At 38.6% G+C, this 16,470-nt stretch overlaps 1 protein-coding gene across 2 annotated transcripts in view; it reads left to right on the forward strand.

The window, feature by feature from the left end:
• Positions 1-201: 201 nt before the first annotated feature.
• Positions 202-16,470, forward strand: part of SHPRH (SNF2 histone linker PHD RING helicase) — a 46,595-nt gene continuing 30,326 nt past the window's right edge. The window contains exons 1-12 of one of the 2 annotated variants that reach the window (XM_052673722.1): positions 202-321; positions 845-923; positions 1,870-2,543; positions 2,998-3,127; positions 4,784-4,996; positions 5,319-5,397; positions 6,539-6,689; positions 8,226-8,331; positions 8,906-9,162; positions 9,560-10,249; positions 13,384-13,635; positions 15,217-15,295. In XM_052673722.1, coding sequence (XP_052529682.1) covers positions 1,902-2,543; positions 2,998-3,127; positions 4,784-4,996; positions 5,319-5,397; positions 6,539-6,689; positions 8,226-8,331; positions 8,906-9,162; positions 9,560-10,249; positions 13,384-13,635; positions 15,217-15,295 — 2,599 coding nt within the window. In that variant the 5' untranslated portion in view covers positions 202-321; positions 845-923; positions 1,870-1,901. The remainder of the gene's footprint in view (positions 322-844; positions 924-1,869; positions 2,544-2,997; positions 3,128-4,783; positions 4,997-5,318; positions 5,398-6,538; positions 6,690-8,225; positions 8,332-8,905; positions 9,163-9,559; positions 10,250-13,383; positions 13,636-15,216; positions 15,296-16,470) is intronic. The other variant, XM_052673730.1, reaches the window with a different exon arrangement.

Here is a 16,470-nt window from a genome sequence, read left to right on the forward strand (position 1 = left end):
AACGAACTCCCCGCCCCCTCACCCCGCGGGGGCTGACCGCGCTTGCGCAGCACCGTCGCTGTCACGCTGCCTGCTACGTCCGTGAGCGAGGCGGGACGGGCTGTCACCTTCCGCGGATCCCACTGGTTGCTCAGCAGGCCGGGGCGGGTGCGCGCGCATCCCTGTGCCCGCCTCCCCCCCCGTTCGGGGTCGTTCCTACTTCGCAGTCGGCTGAGGCGCCCCTCCCCGCCGTGGTCTTCTGCTGCCGGACGTTGGCCGCACGGCCCTGCTCTGCGGAGGGAAGGAGCTGCGCGCGAGGGCGGAACGCCGCCTCACCCTGAGGTGCGTTGGCTGCTGGCTGTGCTCTGGGGGCCCTCCCGAGTCCTCGCTGTGGGGAAAGTCCGCCTGGCGTCGCGTAGCGCCCGGCTGGGCGGCCTCTGGGGAGTGGGCCTTCTGCCTGCTGGGCTCTGAGGAGGGGGGGGGGGGGGCTGGAGCCTGCTGGGGAACATCAGGTGCAAAGGAGCCGCGCCGATGGCTGGAATCTTCCTTCTTCGGTTATGATATACGCTACCCCTTAGGGCTTGATTTTAAGCGTCAGCGACTCTCCCGTCCCACCTGAGTACTATGTTGGAAAAATTCTATCCTGCGTTTGAAATTCAAACGCCGCAATTGCTGAAGTTCTTTGTAAGGAAATCCTCCATTTCAAACGAAGGATGTTTGGCTTTTATAGGTTTGTCAAAAGTTAAGTGGTTTGTTTGTTTGTTTTTCTGGCAATTACCCTGTAACGTTAGAGTTGCAGGAGTTAGTAGGTTAGATCCTCATCTTCCAACACTTTGTTAGCAGTTGTGCCTTGTTTCATTGACAGTCATATGCAGAAGCTGAGTTGACATGGATGTCTAAGTATTTTTCTGTCTTTACTGTTGAAGAAAGTGCTGTAATGTGAGGTAAGAAATCTATTACTGTCTTCAAGCTCTGTAGAAAAACCACTACACCTGTCAAAAAGTAGTATTTTTAAAAAAATAACTCTTTAAATCTGTATTTAAGCATGACCATGTAGTCCTGTGTATGTAGTCACTTCCCAGATAGATTCCTTAATTTGCTTACTTGTACATAAATACTTTTTGTTCAGCACAAACAATTTATGTGTTTAGTATACAACCTTTATTTTCTAGTATTTTATCATTAAAAATGTTTTTAGTGTCCAAGCTGGAGGAGTACCTGGGTGTAGCTTTGTGGTTAGTCAGAATCAGTAAGATGTGTTTACTTTGCTGGTCCCACTGAAATGCATGTGGATTAAGTAAGAGCTGTGCTGCAAGCAGTCTGCATATTCAGGTCTCAGGATGTATAAGTTTTTGAAAAGATCGAGTCTTTGATGCTTTTAGGAAGGCTAGTAAGGACTTCTAAGGACAGAATTTCAGAGTTTAGGCTCTAAACTAAAGGCTGGAGACAAAGCCCTCTGCTGAGTTTGTATAATTCCCATGAGTATAATTCCCATGTAATTTTTGAAGGAAAAGGAGAAATGCGTGTCTTCTCCCCAGTCCCACGTCCAAATCTCCTGTTCATCCTGCGTGGTTATTTGTGTCTATTTTACTGTCTCCCACCACCCCTAACATTGAGAGATTCCACTGCTTCTGTTTTTATATCTGTCCCACAAGATTCTGAGTAGCAGCTTTGAAATGCATCATTCTTGTTGATCTTCCTCTGTAACTCTCTGGCAGAATAAAATAGAGCACAAAGAAAGTGCTTTGTGTCCAGCTTTTTGCATGGGAGCAGGAGATGCTCTGTAAAACAATCTACTGAAGAATTTAGCAGCTCTTGCACAGTGAAATTTCAGTGTGGGCATTTGATTTTGTTTTACTTATCACTGACTAATACTAATTCATCTCACAGAGACTGAAAATACAGTTGAGAAAAACAACAAAATGAGTAGTCGTCGAAAGCGTGCTGCTCCATCAAAAATAGATGAGGCGGAGAAGAAACTGCTCTGTTGGAATATGCATGAGGACCGGAGAAATGAGTTGATGACATTAGATGATGAATTGACTACTGAGGATGATGTTCCAGGTCCTAGCACTTCCTCTGCATCCTTCTTTGTTATAAACGACGATAGCATTGAGGAAGATCTCATTCGAAAAGATGACAGTCATTCAAAATCTGAGAAGTTTTTGACAGCTAATGATGGTGAAGACTCTAATTCCACCTCAACTCCCATGTCAGTACAGCTAAATATTGTAGTCTTGCCATATCGTGCAGATGGGTCCTGGAAAGTTTTATTGGGAGAACTTGCTTTTTATCTTCCTGCTGAGCAAGTTGTAAATGAGGAATTCCATGAAAGGGGCTTTACATTAATGAGAGGAGACTCTGACAATCACCTGCTGGTCTGTGTCAATAAAAGAAGTGAAGAAGAGTACAGTAATGGAACAAAAGAATGCCTGGGTGCTTACGGGCAAACTATTTTGGTGGAACCAACTTTAGGTGATGAAATATTAGAAGGCTTGAGGTGGCTGCAAAATAAAAAGATAATTGGACTTTATCAAAGACCTGGAGAGGGTCAAACTCTAAAGGTATTGATTCTTATATTTGTATTGTTTTCTTTTTTTTTGTTGTTGTTGGAACTATTAAAATATATATATTTTTAATAGTATTATATTTTTATATATATAAGTAAAACCACTAACAAGTCTGGCAGCTGTTGTATTTTTATAATGTGTTGACATAGATATTTGCATAAGCATGTAGAAACTATTTTTCACTTGTGTTTTTTTTTTTTTCTAAAATTACCTTTTACTGTTGCACTGCTACTAATGTGTTACTCAAAGGAATCAAGGGAACTTTTGCCTGTGACATTTTGTTTCTTTCACGTAGCTATTTTGGTAGGTTCATCACACCTGTTTGCTTCTGCTAATTTTGAAAACTTGGTGGTTATGGTTAGCACTGTTATTTTCATGTTCTTCTGTTTATAATATTCTTGGTGTTCTGATAACTTACTAAATGATCAATTTTATAAACATTTCTCAGGTTGGAATCTACCTTCTGGAAGCAGGGCTAAGTAAACCAGAGTTTCTCAGTGATGGAGGTGGAAGACCTAAAAAAGCTAATCAGCTAGTTCAAAAACTCATGGAGAAGTTCCATAGTTTTATAATTCCAGGTAATGAGGCTTGATTGAATGTTGATGAATAATTTTAATTATAAAAATGTCACTCTAATAATTTTAAACGTAAGGGGCATTTTAAAGTTATTCCTGCCCTCTAGAGCAGCTGTATTTTTAGGTGGTAATATTAGCTAATGTCTGCCTGTATTAGAATCTGATCATTAATCATATATTAATTAACTTATGGTCAAGTTATACATAATAACATTTCTTCTCTGCAGATAAAGTACTGAGGCATATAGAAGCTTGTGAGCTTACTGTTTGGGGAGTAAATGCAACTTTCATTAATTCTTGTGAATTGTTTGACTAGATGTAGGGTGACTCACCCAAGTTACGTAGGTTTAAAAGAAAAAACAACAGAGGAATTAAACTCATTAAACACTTGTTCATAGGTTGGTGCCCAACATACAACTGTGGCGACAAAATTTTTGTTACAGTTTTATTGTAAAGTCATTATAATGAAAATTGCATTATGGATTTGCACACAAAAGTATATTTGGATAATAAATAATCTCCAAATAAGGAGATGTCCGCCCCTATCCCTTCATTTTGTTTTTATGTATTTATTTTCCTCAGTGTACCCATCCTGTTCATGTCCTTGTAGATGGTTTAATTTTAGCTTTCTGAGAAGAATGTTACACTGTGGCTTTCCCTCCAATTCTAGCTAGGCTTTGTATCTTTCTTTGAACTGTAGAGTTGTACACCTGTTCCCAGGTAAGTACAAGAAGCTGTTTTACTGGTACCATTCCTTTTATTTGAGACCTAAAACACTGTTGGAACTTGTCCTTATGTCGTTTTGCTTGATCTTACTTCAGTTTCCTAAAATTTTGACCCTTGAATTTTTGCATGAATATTTGTTCTATGGTACTGAAGTTCTGCATATGCCCATACTTGCAATTTTTGTTCAAAATACAAGGTCTTTCTAAGCCTCCTAGACATACATCTCTTGAGGCTAGATTATAATTTCTGAAGTATGATTTGTTGGATTTCTTACGTTCATATAAAGGGTGAGACTCATGTGTTGCCATTTTTTTTTTTTTACCAGATAAATAATTTAAAAATAATACTTAAGCTGATTGAGTAGATTTTTTTGATGTTTAAAATATGTTCTTTTATCAAGAAAGGGCTTATTTCTTCAAAAATGTACAAATCTTTTGCCCACTGTTATTTCCCCCCCTCCTTCTCTAAGAAGGTGCTTATCAAATAAGACCTAGTCATGCTATCCCTGAATTCTAAGAATAGAATAGAATCATAGAATTGCTCAGGTTGGAAAAGACCTTGGAGATCATCAAGTCCAACCACAACCTAGCCATACTACCCTAACTCTAACAACCCTCTGCTAAATCGTGTCCCTGAGCAGCACATCCAAACGGTTTTTAAGCACATTCGGGGTGGTGACTCAACCACCTCCCTGGGGAGCCTATTCTAGTGCTTAGAGGAAGAGCTTTGCCAGTTACATACATCTGTGTAATGGCCATAGAGTGTTAACATTAGCTTCTAGGAAACTGCTGGTAGCTGAGTCAGGTGCAGTCATGACTTATCTTTAAAAGGGGTTTTGAGGCTTTGCTTTCATGTGTTATCTAAATAAGTTGCAGCAAAACTTACTGGAATGTTGACCAAAAGTGAATGACACTGCATCTCTTGTGTATGCAGATGTGTTGGAGGAAGATGAGGAAGAATCTGACATGGAGCTAGAGCGGCAAAATATTGAAGAGCTTTATGACTTTGTAAGGCATACCCATCAGCAGGATGTGCAACTACTGAGAGACGATGTGCAGCATCCTGCCTTAATTCCCATTCTAAGGCCATACCAAAGTGAAGCTGTGAATTGGATGCTTCACCGAGAGAACTTCACAAGCACTCCAGGTGGTGACAAGTAGATGAGTCTGGAAAACTTGTATAAGCAAGGAAAATGGCATTGCACTGTTAGTGCAATGTCATCTTGCTATTTCGTTAGAAATTTCATTAATTGTTTTACTACCATTTTTATAAAAGCTGTTGGGTAGTGCAGTAAATGAGATAATAAACCTGCTTCGAGCTGCAGGCGATTGGTCTCGTTGCTCATCAAGCATGGTGAAGGTAGATGTCTGCCTTGTGTTTAAGTGTCACCGTGTGGCTAAGCAGTTCTGATTAGCATACTGTTTGTGAAGAAACCTTTGTCATAGTAACATGACCTCTTTCTCTATAGAAAATGCACTGCATTTCTTATGGCGAGAGGTCAACACTCTGGATGGAGTGAAAATCTACTATAATCCCTTTACTGGCTGGTATGTTTTTGTGCTTATCTATTTCTGTGAACACCTCAAATATTTTATTTTGTTTTTTAAGGTAAACTGGCTTATATAACACATGGCTAAATAAGTAAATCTTGAGGACATAGTTCTTGCTGCTTGTATTAACTTCAGTACAGATGTATATTTACAAGATTAGTGCTCTAATTTGAAAAGAATGCTAGTCTTCAGCCTTCACTTAAATTTTTTTTTAAAAGCTAAAGGATGGAGGCAATATAATGTTTTCTATTAATACTGAATGTTGCATTTATGAGGGCTGCTCTGAAAGTAACACCTCCTATTTTATGTTGGCCCATTGTGTGGCTGTAGAGGTTGAACCTTCCCACCAATATTCAGTTAAATTTTGTTGCTGTGTGACAGATGGCAGCGGAGGGGCAGTCTGACCAAAATGGTGTCTGACACAGAAGTGTGGATGAAGCCAAGGTGTGGAACTGAATTCCTCCCTGCAGAAAAACTTGCTCCCATTGATATTTCATTCATGCTTCCTGAGCACTAATGGAGACCAAATAGTGGATGTCAGCACAGTAAGGCAGTGGGTTCACTGGTGCAGATTTTTACAAGTGCTGCATGCAGGTTGTTTTTCATGGCTGGTGAAATGCATAGATAATGGTACTGACTGTGCTGAAAAAGTGTTTGTGGCTGAAAATTTCCTCTATCAAATAGTGTAATTGTGTTCTTTGTATCTGTTACATTTTCCAAGGAAACAAATAGGAGGCATTACCTTTGGAGCAACCTACATATTAGCTCTTTTACTTTGGTTAGAAAAGAGTCTTGCTAGTTTGCTTTTTTGCTGTTGTAGTAAATTTTCAGTTTTTTTAATAAATATATATTATATAATACTTGAGAGAGAGAGGCTAATGCTATAATATATTAGTTTAGCAAGATAAGGCCTGTTCAGAGGGAAAAAATGCAAACATACATGGCATACACATACATCTCTATCAAGTTTGAGTACCCAACAAGCTTGCTAGCTCTTATCAGCTCAGCTTTTCAAGGCATGGCATCGTTTATTAGTAACTTCGCTTTTCTGAAGCTATACTGTGTGTTTGTTTCAAAACGTGTTTCTGTCACACCTTTCTGTTGCTGATTTTCACTTGGGAATGTACTTGAATTTCAGTGTTATTCGTGAATATCCATTTGCTGGACCTCAGTGGCCTGGTGGCATTTTGGCAGATGAGATGGGTCTTGGAAAAACAGTAGAAGTGTTGGCTCTTATTCTGACTCACACCCGACAAGACATTAAGCAAGATGATCTGACATTACCTGAGGTGAGAAAACTATGGGAATATTTATTATGAAGAAAATACTTTTCAGAATTAGTGAAATGCTTTTTTTTCCTGGAGTACCTTGTTTTCTGCTTATTGAAGTCCAGAATGAAAGTTGGATTCAAGTACAGTGGAAGCATAAATACACGACTTAGTCTCCAATGTTGGAAATCCCTCCTGTGCCATTCTTTCTGTTAGTGAGTATTAAACATCCATTAGACACACATTTTATGCAGAAATAAGGATGATTTAAACTCTAATTTAAGATTTCTGCATCCTTTCAATCTTAGATAATAGATGGGTTTATTTAGCAACAATTTTCTTGTCTTTTTATTTCTGTTGTCCTGCATCCTGTGAAATTGATATTTCCCAAAAAAAACCTCATTTTTTTCTGAAGAAAGAGAGCCTTTATCCTTTTGTATACTCTCACCTTTCTTATGGGATCCCCTATTTTGAATTCATGGCAGCCTGTTTTGTTGCACATCTGTTCATAATCTCCTGCTTGCTTACAAATTTATGAGTCAAAGACTTTATTCTCTGAGTAAGAGGGTCCAGAATAGGGACAAAGATTATTAGAGGGCTGGAGCACCTCCCCTATGAAGACAGGCTGAGGGAGCTGGGCTTGTTCAGCGTGGAGAAAAGAATGCTGTGGGGTGACCTCATTGCAGCACTTCAGTACCTAAAGGGAGCCTACAAACAGGAGGGGAGTCAACTCTTTGAAAGGGTAGATAACAAGGAGTCATGGGGAAATGGTTTTAAGTTGAGGGAGGGAAGATTTAGGTTGGATGTCAGGGGGAAGTTCTTTACAGAGAGAGTGGTGAGGTGCTGGAACAGGCTGCCCAGAGAGGTTAAAATTAGTTGGGATAGACATCTTAGCTAATATTTTATTAGTTTATCAACAAAGTTGTATGATGTGAATGAAGTGTCAGAGCATGTGTCTGTGTAACAACTAACCATAGAAAAATTGGCACTGATTGATTTGTTTTCATTTTGGGATTCTTATTTATATCCAGATTCTTGAGTATGCATCAACTTAAATCACTAGTTTTGAATCAGTAATAACAGAGTAAATGTTATTTAGGGCAAAAGCTAAAAAGATAAACTTGTTTATTATTCAAATAATTTAGGCTTTTCAACCTGTGTTGCTTTGCTTGTCTCCCTCTCTCTCTTTTTGGCTATATATAAAATATATACTGTACTCTCTCCCTACCCTTCCTCATCAGCAACATTGATCAATTACAGCTGTAGATTGTTGCTGCTCAGTTCTGAAGTGGGTGAGAGCTCAAGAGGCTTGCTGGGCTGCTCTTCCACTTCAGTTATCAGAGTAGAATGCTGAACGCTATTTACATCAAGCTGAATGGAGTAGGATATCATTCTGGATACTTAAAACGAGCTGAGCAAATTAGTGAGTGCGAATCATAAGAGTACATACTTCTGTAGTGGCTCCAGACTTTTTCCAAATGTAAAAGAGTAAATTGAGTTTAGAATTACTGTGAAAAGGCGTGAGCTGATAACACTATTTAATGTTGTCTGCATTAGGGTGAACTTGTGAACTTCTTTGTTCCACCTCAACCTTCACAAGGAAGTAAAAAGAAGAAACCAAGAGAAATGGAACTTAAATTGAAGGAAAAAATACAATATCCCAGTAAGTATTTCTGCTGACTTAGTACATTTTGCTCTTGGCATAATTCATGGCCTTTGGCTGTGAGTTCAGGGGCACTCTGCTTCTACAGAATGCAGTGGTTCTTTTGCACTGTGGTGGAAGATTGTGTACTACAAACAGGTGATCTGCATTTGAAAGTTACTAACTCAGATGTTTGTGCTACAGAACTACGTATACCTTGAGGTCTTTTATTATATATTTTATTATAGTATATAAATATATATATTCTATATCATTATATATATAAATATATATATATTTATTCATCATATAGTTTATTCATTAAACTGAGATACGTTGTCTTAATAAGTTTCAGTAAGAAAATCAGAAGGGACTGACTTTTATTGTTAGTATTGTCTTGTAGTGCATATGCCTCATATGCAAAACAATGCTTTGTACCTCAAGTAAAGCACATAATTAAAACTGTTGCCTGTACGCTTTTTTTGCTTTCCTTTCAATAAGCACAAACAGTGTTTGGAGATGCTTTAATATTCATTCTCCAAGGTCGTTCTAATTTTCTGAGCTTTAGTTTTTTTGCTTTGATTTTACAATGCAGGTTTAAGAGTGATGGTGTTAGCAGCTGTGAAGGAAATGAACGTGAAGAAAGGAGCATCCATTTTTGCAATATTTAAGTATATCAGTGCTGTATATAGATATGATGTACAGAGAAATAGACGACTTCTCAAAAGAACACTGGAAAAACTAATAGCAGAACAAGTAGTAGAACAAGTGAAAGGACATGGTCTGGCTGGGTCTTTCAAGCTGGGAAAGAATTACAAGGAGCAGAAGAGACGAGAGAGAACCAAAGAGCAGGTACAACTTGCTTCAGTTGCTATTTCAAAGAACGTTGTGAAGACAGATCTTTCTACTGCTTGCATACCACTTGCCTGTGTGTGCAGGTTCTGTGATGCTAGCTTATTTGTAAAAACAAAAGCTGCACCATTTGCTTTGAATTTTGCCAAGAAGCTGAGATTGTAAGAAGGTTAAATCTGGCATAGAAACATTTAACTAATACTTTTGAAATACTGCTGTAGAAGCAGGCAGGTTTGTTGGCTTTTACCAGGAAGCTGTGTGGTAAATTCTAGTAAGCATTAAATCTCTGGTTTCAGGGTTTAGTTATATAAAATGTTAAGATCAATGCCTTGATATTATTGTTTTTCCTGTAAATAAAGGAAGAAGTCTGACAAACTTGTTTAATTTTACTTTGTAGATAGCAAAGACTTCAGAAAGGATTCAGAAGAAGCAGTTGTCTGATGCTAATACTCAAACCAAAGAATCAGAGGACAGTGATGTCACTTCTACAGATGTCCTTAAAATCCCTTTACGAACAAGTATTGCCACAGAAGAACATGATTATTGTGCAACTAACAAAAATGACAGGAAATCTGAAACAGATAATGAGAACTCTGTGGAGGAGAATAACATTGAGCAGAAAGCTGTGGTCTCCAAATCTCCGGACTTGCATGGCAAGCTCCTCATTTCTGGTGACATTAGCAGTCATCCTGATTTTGATGTTTCTAAAAGCGCAACTGATGCCCAGCAGGAAATCCCACAATCTTCACATTCACAAGAACATGCTAGCAATAGTGTGCAACGGACCAGCTCTGTATTTCCATTTAATACCTCTGAATATCGTTTTGAATGCATCTGTGGCGAGCTTGGATTGGTTGACTATAAAGCTCGTGTGCAGTGCCTGAAATGCCATTTATGGCAGCATGCAGAATGTGTAAACTATAAAGAGGAGAACTTGAAAATCAAGCCCTTTTACTGTCCTCATTGCCTTGTGGCAATGAAACCAGTTTCCACAGGAGCAACTCTGATCATTTCTCCAAGTTCAATTTGTCATCAATGGGTAGATGAGATCAACAGGCATGTGAGATCATCATCTCTTCGAGTTCTGGTAAGAGGAGATAACCTCATATTCTGGAGAGTCTTTATCACAGCTCAGAGTTTCCTATCTGTCTCTGCATTTTGTAAATTTTAGAAGTATCTGTTTTCTCTTCTAGAATTCTGTATTTCTTCCTATTAGATCAACACTTTTGTTTTGGCACCACAGGGGTTGTTTGCTTCCAGAACAAACTATTTGCATTTAGTTCTTCTATTTTTTTCATACTAGTTGATCATTGGGAGACAGTACGGGTGGACTAGATGTCTTTATTTTACAGAAGCAAATTTCATGTAGTAGGAACAAGTTAATTTCTAAGAAGGAAAACTCTTATGTCATCTTTTTTCTAAAAATTACCAAGGGAATTACAGAGACCTGGCTACAGAAGACTTGTAGCAATCAACTGTATAGTTATGCCCATAGCTCCCTGACAGTTGTTTCTCAGTTAGTTCCAGATTAAAAAAAAAAAAAAAAAAAGTTTCAGTAGGTAACAAGTGTACTTTTTTTAATATATACTTATACTTTAATACTTGCAGTATTAAAGAGTAAACATAATCTTTTACCAAAATTAATTTATGTCTAGATCAGGCAAGTAATTGAACTGCTTGTCTGGAAAGTCCCTTCCAATGCAAATTATTAGGTGGCTAATGATGTAGTCAAGTCTTGTCCATTGTATTTATAATAAGCAAGAATGTTTGTAATGGTGAAGGGCTCAGAGAACCACAGGTCCCTCATTTTTGAATAAAATGGCAGTAGTTGTAAGTTGATAAGGAGAGGAATCTTTGCGTCCAGGAATGTATCTGATATCTGCATGGATGTCCAAAGTACAACTGAAATCAAGGCCACCAGTAAGCTGTTTGTGTGAGTAGTCTATAACTAGCTTAGACATCTAGCTTTGGTGCTGCAGCTGACAAATGCATAACGTGCAGTTTTCCTGGGACCCAGTCTGAGTTTTGTACTGGCTTTGAAAACTGTCAGAATAGTAGCAGTAAAGCCAATGAAATACTGGATGTCAGCTCTTTAAAGTAGCGGCATCTTGCATTCTAAGACACAGCTTACATTTTCTTTTAACTGTCAACTGTAAGCCATCCACGCTGGCTTTTGGTGCTGTTCCCATTTATTTTTTTCTATGAAGTTGGCATGAAAAGAGTGCAGGCATTTCAAAGAACCACTTTCCCGTGTTAACAGATTTTGTACTGCTTATGACCTATATGAAATTGTAATGATTTTGTATAATAGAATGAGGAATTATAATTTATCCATAGGCCTTGCTTTGCAGCAGGTTGTCTTTTCCTGCTGCTGTGGAAACAACCAAAGCTTGGTGAAGTTACAGATTCCAGAAAGTCTGTTCACAAATGCTGAGAAGAGATTATTAGACTTTTAATAGCTGTTTTTTCTTAACAGTTGCATCTGTGAGTATGCTGTGTTTCAGCATTTTGGTTTTAGTCTTTTTTCTCTCCCTTGTTCACCTGCATTAACCTGAGCAAGAATTTTCAGCAAGCATTTATTTCAGTTGACAGAAACTTTGTTGCCATAAGCAGGAATGTGGAACTAGAAGATTACTGCAGTGTGACAGTGAGAATAAACAGCTGAAGTCAGCAGTGGAAAGTAAACAGATCGGGGCTGAAGAGGGAGGGTAAATAATTAAGGATTCATAGGATCAAATGAATTTTGGTATTAGGGAGCCTGTGAACAGGAGGGGAATCAACTCTTTGAAAGGGTAGATAACAAGGGCAGGACAAGGAGAAATGGTTTTAAGTTGAAGGAGGGAAAATTTAGGTTGGATGTCAGGGGGAAATTCTTTACAGAGAGAGTGGTGAGGTGCTGGAACAGCTGCCCAGAGAGGCTGTGGATGCCCCATCTCTGGAGGTGTTTAAGGCCAGATTGGATGGGGCCCTGGGCAGCCTGGTCTAGTATTAAATGGGGAGGTTGATGTCCCTGCATATGGCAGGGGGACTGGAGATTCATGATCCTTGAGATTTCTTCCAACCCTGGCCATTCTGTGATTCTGTGATTGGTATTTTTAATTATTTGTTGCCTTAAGAGCACATTAAAGATTTGTTGTGATTTGAAGGACTAGGGAGGCAATGTGGTATGCTTAATAAAAACAAGTGTTCATAGACAATTTTAGTTGAGAACAAACTGTCTTGATTGAAGTGTTTATGTAATCATAAAATCTCAATGAGAGAAGTACAAGAAGATAATTACTGTTTGAAGATGAAACTGAATTATAAATTGTTTCTATGAAGATGGAGGATATTCCTTTATCTATAAGAAGCAAATCTTAAATATTTTAATATTAGGATTAATATTAAATAGTAATACAGGTCTGTTTTGATATTCTTATATATTGAGACATAATATTAGGTGTGTTTTCTTTAGATATAGAGTGAGATCATGGGGAAACATAGTAGAATGTTTGATTTAACTTGTAACTTTTTGTTTGTTTGTTTTAAACTACTGTTTGTTTCAAAAAGGATTACACTTAAAATGATGAGGGAGATTAGAAAAATGCTGATACTGGAACAAGTGCTGCTATGAAGGATTTATAATACAACTCTATCAGTGCACAGGGATTGTTTCTCCCTGGGGTATTCTTTTCATTTTATGACTCTCTTTAAAGGTTGTTTTTGTTGATCAGGGATTACCCAAAGTATCACTTTGTTTTCAACTATTTTGTTATTTTGCTGCATACCACTGTTTTTGCCTTTTCCTTATGGAATTACTGTGGTGTGGATGATAAGGGGAATGAGAGGAGAAAGGTAATGTCCAGCTGCAGTAAATGAGAGGAGAGAGTGTGTGACGCTGACTGACAGAATGCTTCTTGCAGTGTAACAGGATGTTTAATCTTGCCTGCAACTTCCCCAACAAATAACTGTTGTGGCAAATCCTAAAATTTCTTTTTTTCAGAGGAGAAAAAAAAAAGTTTGAAATCTTGTACATATGTAAATAATTATACATAAAAATTTGCATCAATGTATTGCATTTATTACCTGTATTATTAAAGTTTTTCCACTATGTTACTTTATGAATACAGGTCTTATTTTATAAGAACACTTCTGAAAGTATGCATGTATGAAGCTATACTGATATTTTTGCGTTATTGTTAAATTCTTTTCTCGTATATTATTGCAAACAAATCAACGTAGGTGTATCAAGGTGTGAAGAGGCATGGCTTTTTGCAGCCACACATGTTGGCAGAGCAGGATGTGGTTATCACAACGTACGATGTCCTCCGTACTGAACTGAACTATGTGGACATACCCCATAGCAACAGCGAAGATGGGCGCCGTTTCAGGAACCAGAAGCGCTACATGGCCATCCCGAGCCCCTTAGTAGCAGTGGAGTGGTGGAGGATCTGCCTTGATGAAGCACAAATGGTTGAATGTACTACTGCAAAGGTATGATGTACGATATTCCCAGTCATGTGTTATTTAACAATGAAACAAGTTGGGAGGGAGTGTTCATCTGCCAGAGGGGAGAAAGGCACTACAGAAGGACCTGGATAGCCTGGATTGATGGGCCAAGGTAAACTGCGTGAGTTTCAATAGGGCCAAGTGTTGGGTCCTGCATTTTGGTCACAACAACCCCAGGCAACCCTACATGCTTGGGGAGGAGTGGCTGGAAAGCTGCCTAATGGAAAGGAACCTTGGTGTACTGGTGGACAATTGGCTGAATATGAGCCAGCAGTGTGCCCGGTGGCCAAGAAGGCCGTTGGCATCTTGGCTTGTATCAGGCAATACATAGGAATGGTGTGGTGAGCAGGACTAGGGAAGTCATCCTGCCCTGTACTTGGCGCTGCTGAGGCCTCACCAAGAGTACTGTATTCAGTTTTGGGCACCACAGTACAGAAGGGACATTCAGGTGCTGGAGCAGGTCCAAAGAAGGGCCTGTAGAATATTCCCTACCAGGAGAGACTGAAGGAACTGGGGCTGTTTAGTCTGGAGAAAAGGAGGCTGAGGGGAAACCTTATTGCTCTCTTCCAATATCTGAAAGGTGCTTACAGCCATAGTGGGGTTGATCTCTTCTCACAGATGATGGGATGAGGGGAAATCACCTCAAGCTGTGCCACTGTAAGTTTAGATTGGATGTCAGGAAAAACTTCTTTACAGAAAGAGTTGTTAAGCACTGGAATAGGCTCCCCAGGAGGAGGTTGAGTCACCATCCCTGGATGGGTTTAAAAACCATTTGGATGTGGTGCTTGGGGTCATGATTTAGCATAGGGTTGTTAGAGTTGAGGTAGTATGGTTAGGTCATGGTTGGACTTTATGATCTTTAAGGTCTTTTCCAACCTAAACGATTCTATGAAAAGGTTTTGACAGGCTTATTAAAGTAATTAAACTAGCCTACCCCAGCTCCTAACATTCACTCTGCTTGGGTCATTTGTCCTTGTATCATCTTCTTTCAAAGTACATTTTCTGTTGGAGATTTTTATTATTAAATGTTTCTCTGTTGAAATTTTAGCAGACTGAAATATATCCAGCTCAAAAAAGCCTAATCTATACTGACAGTTCAAAGAACTAGGTCACAATGTTGTATGTAGTGTTTGATAATTTTCAAACAATGCTAGCCTGTTCTGTAACATGATTCAGAGGCTTAGATACGTAGCTTGGGTCTAGAAGTTAAAAATAAACTACAGTGTCTCTGGAAATTCTTAGGTCTGCAGAGGCAGATAATTTTAAATAGTGCTTTTCCAGTCTTTGTCCAAGATAAGAAGACAAAAATGCTGCTTACATAATGGTGTATAGGTCATAGTGTTCCTTTTATGTACACCACTTTTGCTAACTGTTTGTCTCTTGTGAACATTTGATTGCACTTGATTTCTTCAAAGTGGACACGTTTTCGTAATATATTGTACTGATGCTGCTTATAGATACGTTAAGTTTTTTAGACTGATAATGTATTCTGAACAAAAAGAAATAGGGGAACACAGTCTGAAAATATTTTGTTTTCCTTCCTGTTTGTTCTGCCTTTTTGTCTAGGCTGCTGAAATGGCACTCCGTTTAAGTGGAATCAATCGTTGGTGTGTCAGTGGCACTCCCGTGCAGCGAGGATTAGAAGGTGAGATTTAATGCCACAATGTCAGCTGTCACTTTTCCTTGTTCTAATGATTAGGCAGTTGTTTGAAACAGTTGAAATGTCTGCAAGTTTTGCTCAGAATTTACATTGTACTCTGATTTTGCAAGTCAGAAACTGTAAATATGTAATAAAGACGTCAGTAGATGTATTGATATAAAAATTGCTGAGCTGAGATCTCATTTCCCTGGGTTAGGAAAAGTACTTCTGGAAAGGAGAAGCTATGTGTCAAGCAGATGTCTCAGGCCTCTTCTTCCATATAAGAGTGGGTAACTGTTAACCTCTGTATTATAACTAAAGAGTTTGCTCTGGTTGTACAATCTGTCAAATACAGCAAGTCATGCTGTGTTTGCTTTTTATGTAGCCTGGTAAGAAATACTGTGGGCACTGACTGCTATGTACTTACCAACCACTAATATAAATTCTAGAAATCATATTAAAATAAAGCTCCGTGAAACTGTTTTAAGTCTATATAAGGACTTAATGAATTAATATAAGTTGTGGAGTAGGGAGCTGTATGTTAGGTGTCATTTGTCTGGTCTTTTTCCTGAGGTACTCAGTTTTTGCAGACAGGCTTTAGGCAAACATAGGAATAAAGAAAGGGAACTAACTGAATCTTCCCATCTCCTTGTGTTCTCTGGTGGATTTAGGAATAAAGGCTACACATTGAGGCAATCAGTTTGAAAGTGGATGAATCAGTGTAAGCATTTATGTACATTCCTAGTCTATTGTTAAGATATGAAATCACTGTAAAAGTCAGTATTGGATATTAATCCATTATGGAATTATGAATAAAATTTATAATGCATATATTAGAGCATTCATAATTAATAAAGAAAACACTGTAGTAGAAAATGACTGATTTGATTGTCTCAATTACCTTGATTGAGTCCCTTGTATGTGATAGGATTGATTTGATACATATCTGAAACATCATACTGTCTGTAATATGTGCTGGTCTATCACTCAGGCTATAAATAGGGGCCCCTGCCACACAGGACATGAAAACTGCTAATTTGAATCTGTACCTGCCACTGCTGTAATAAAGTAAGAATCGCTCTCTTCTTGTGCAGATCAGGTTCCAGGAGTTTGCTTCCCGTCCCTTAAGATGTATATGGTGAATTCTTACGGCTCTCAGCTGAATACTGAGATTATCATCA

This window comes from Tympanuchus pallidicinctus, unplaced genomic scaffold, assembly GCF_026119805.1.
Source record: "Tympanuchus pallidicinctus isolate F22 unplaced genomic scaffold, pur_lepc_1.0 scaffold1, whole genome shotgun sequence".
Lineage (NCBI taxonomy): Eukaryota > Metazoa > Chordata > Aves > Galliformes > Phasianidae > Tympanuchus > Tympanuchus pallidicinctus.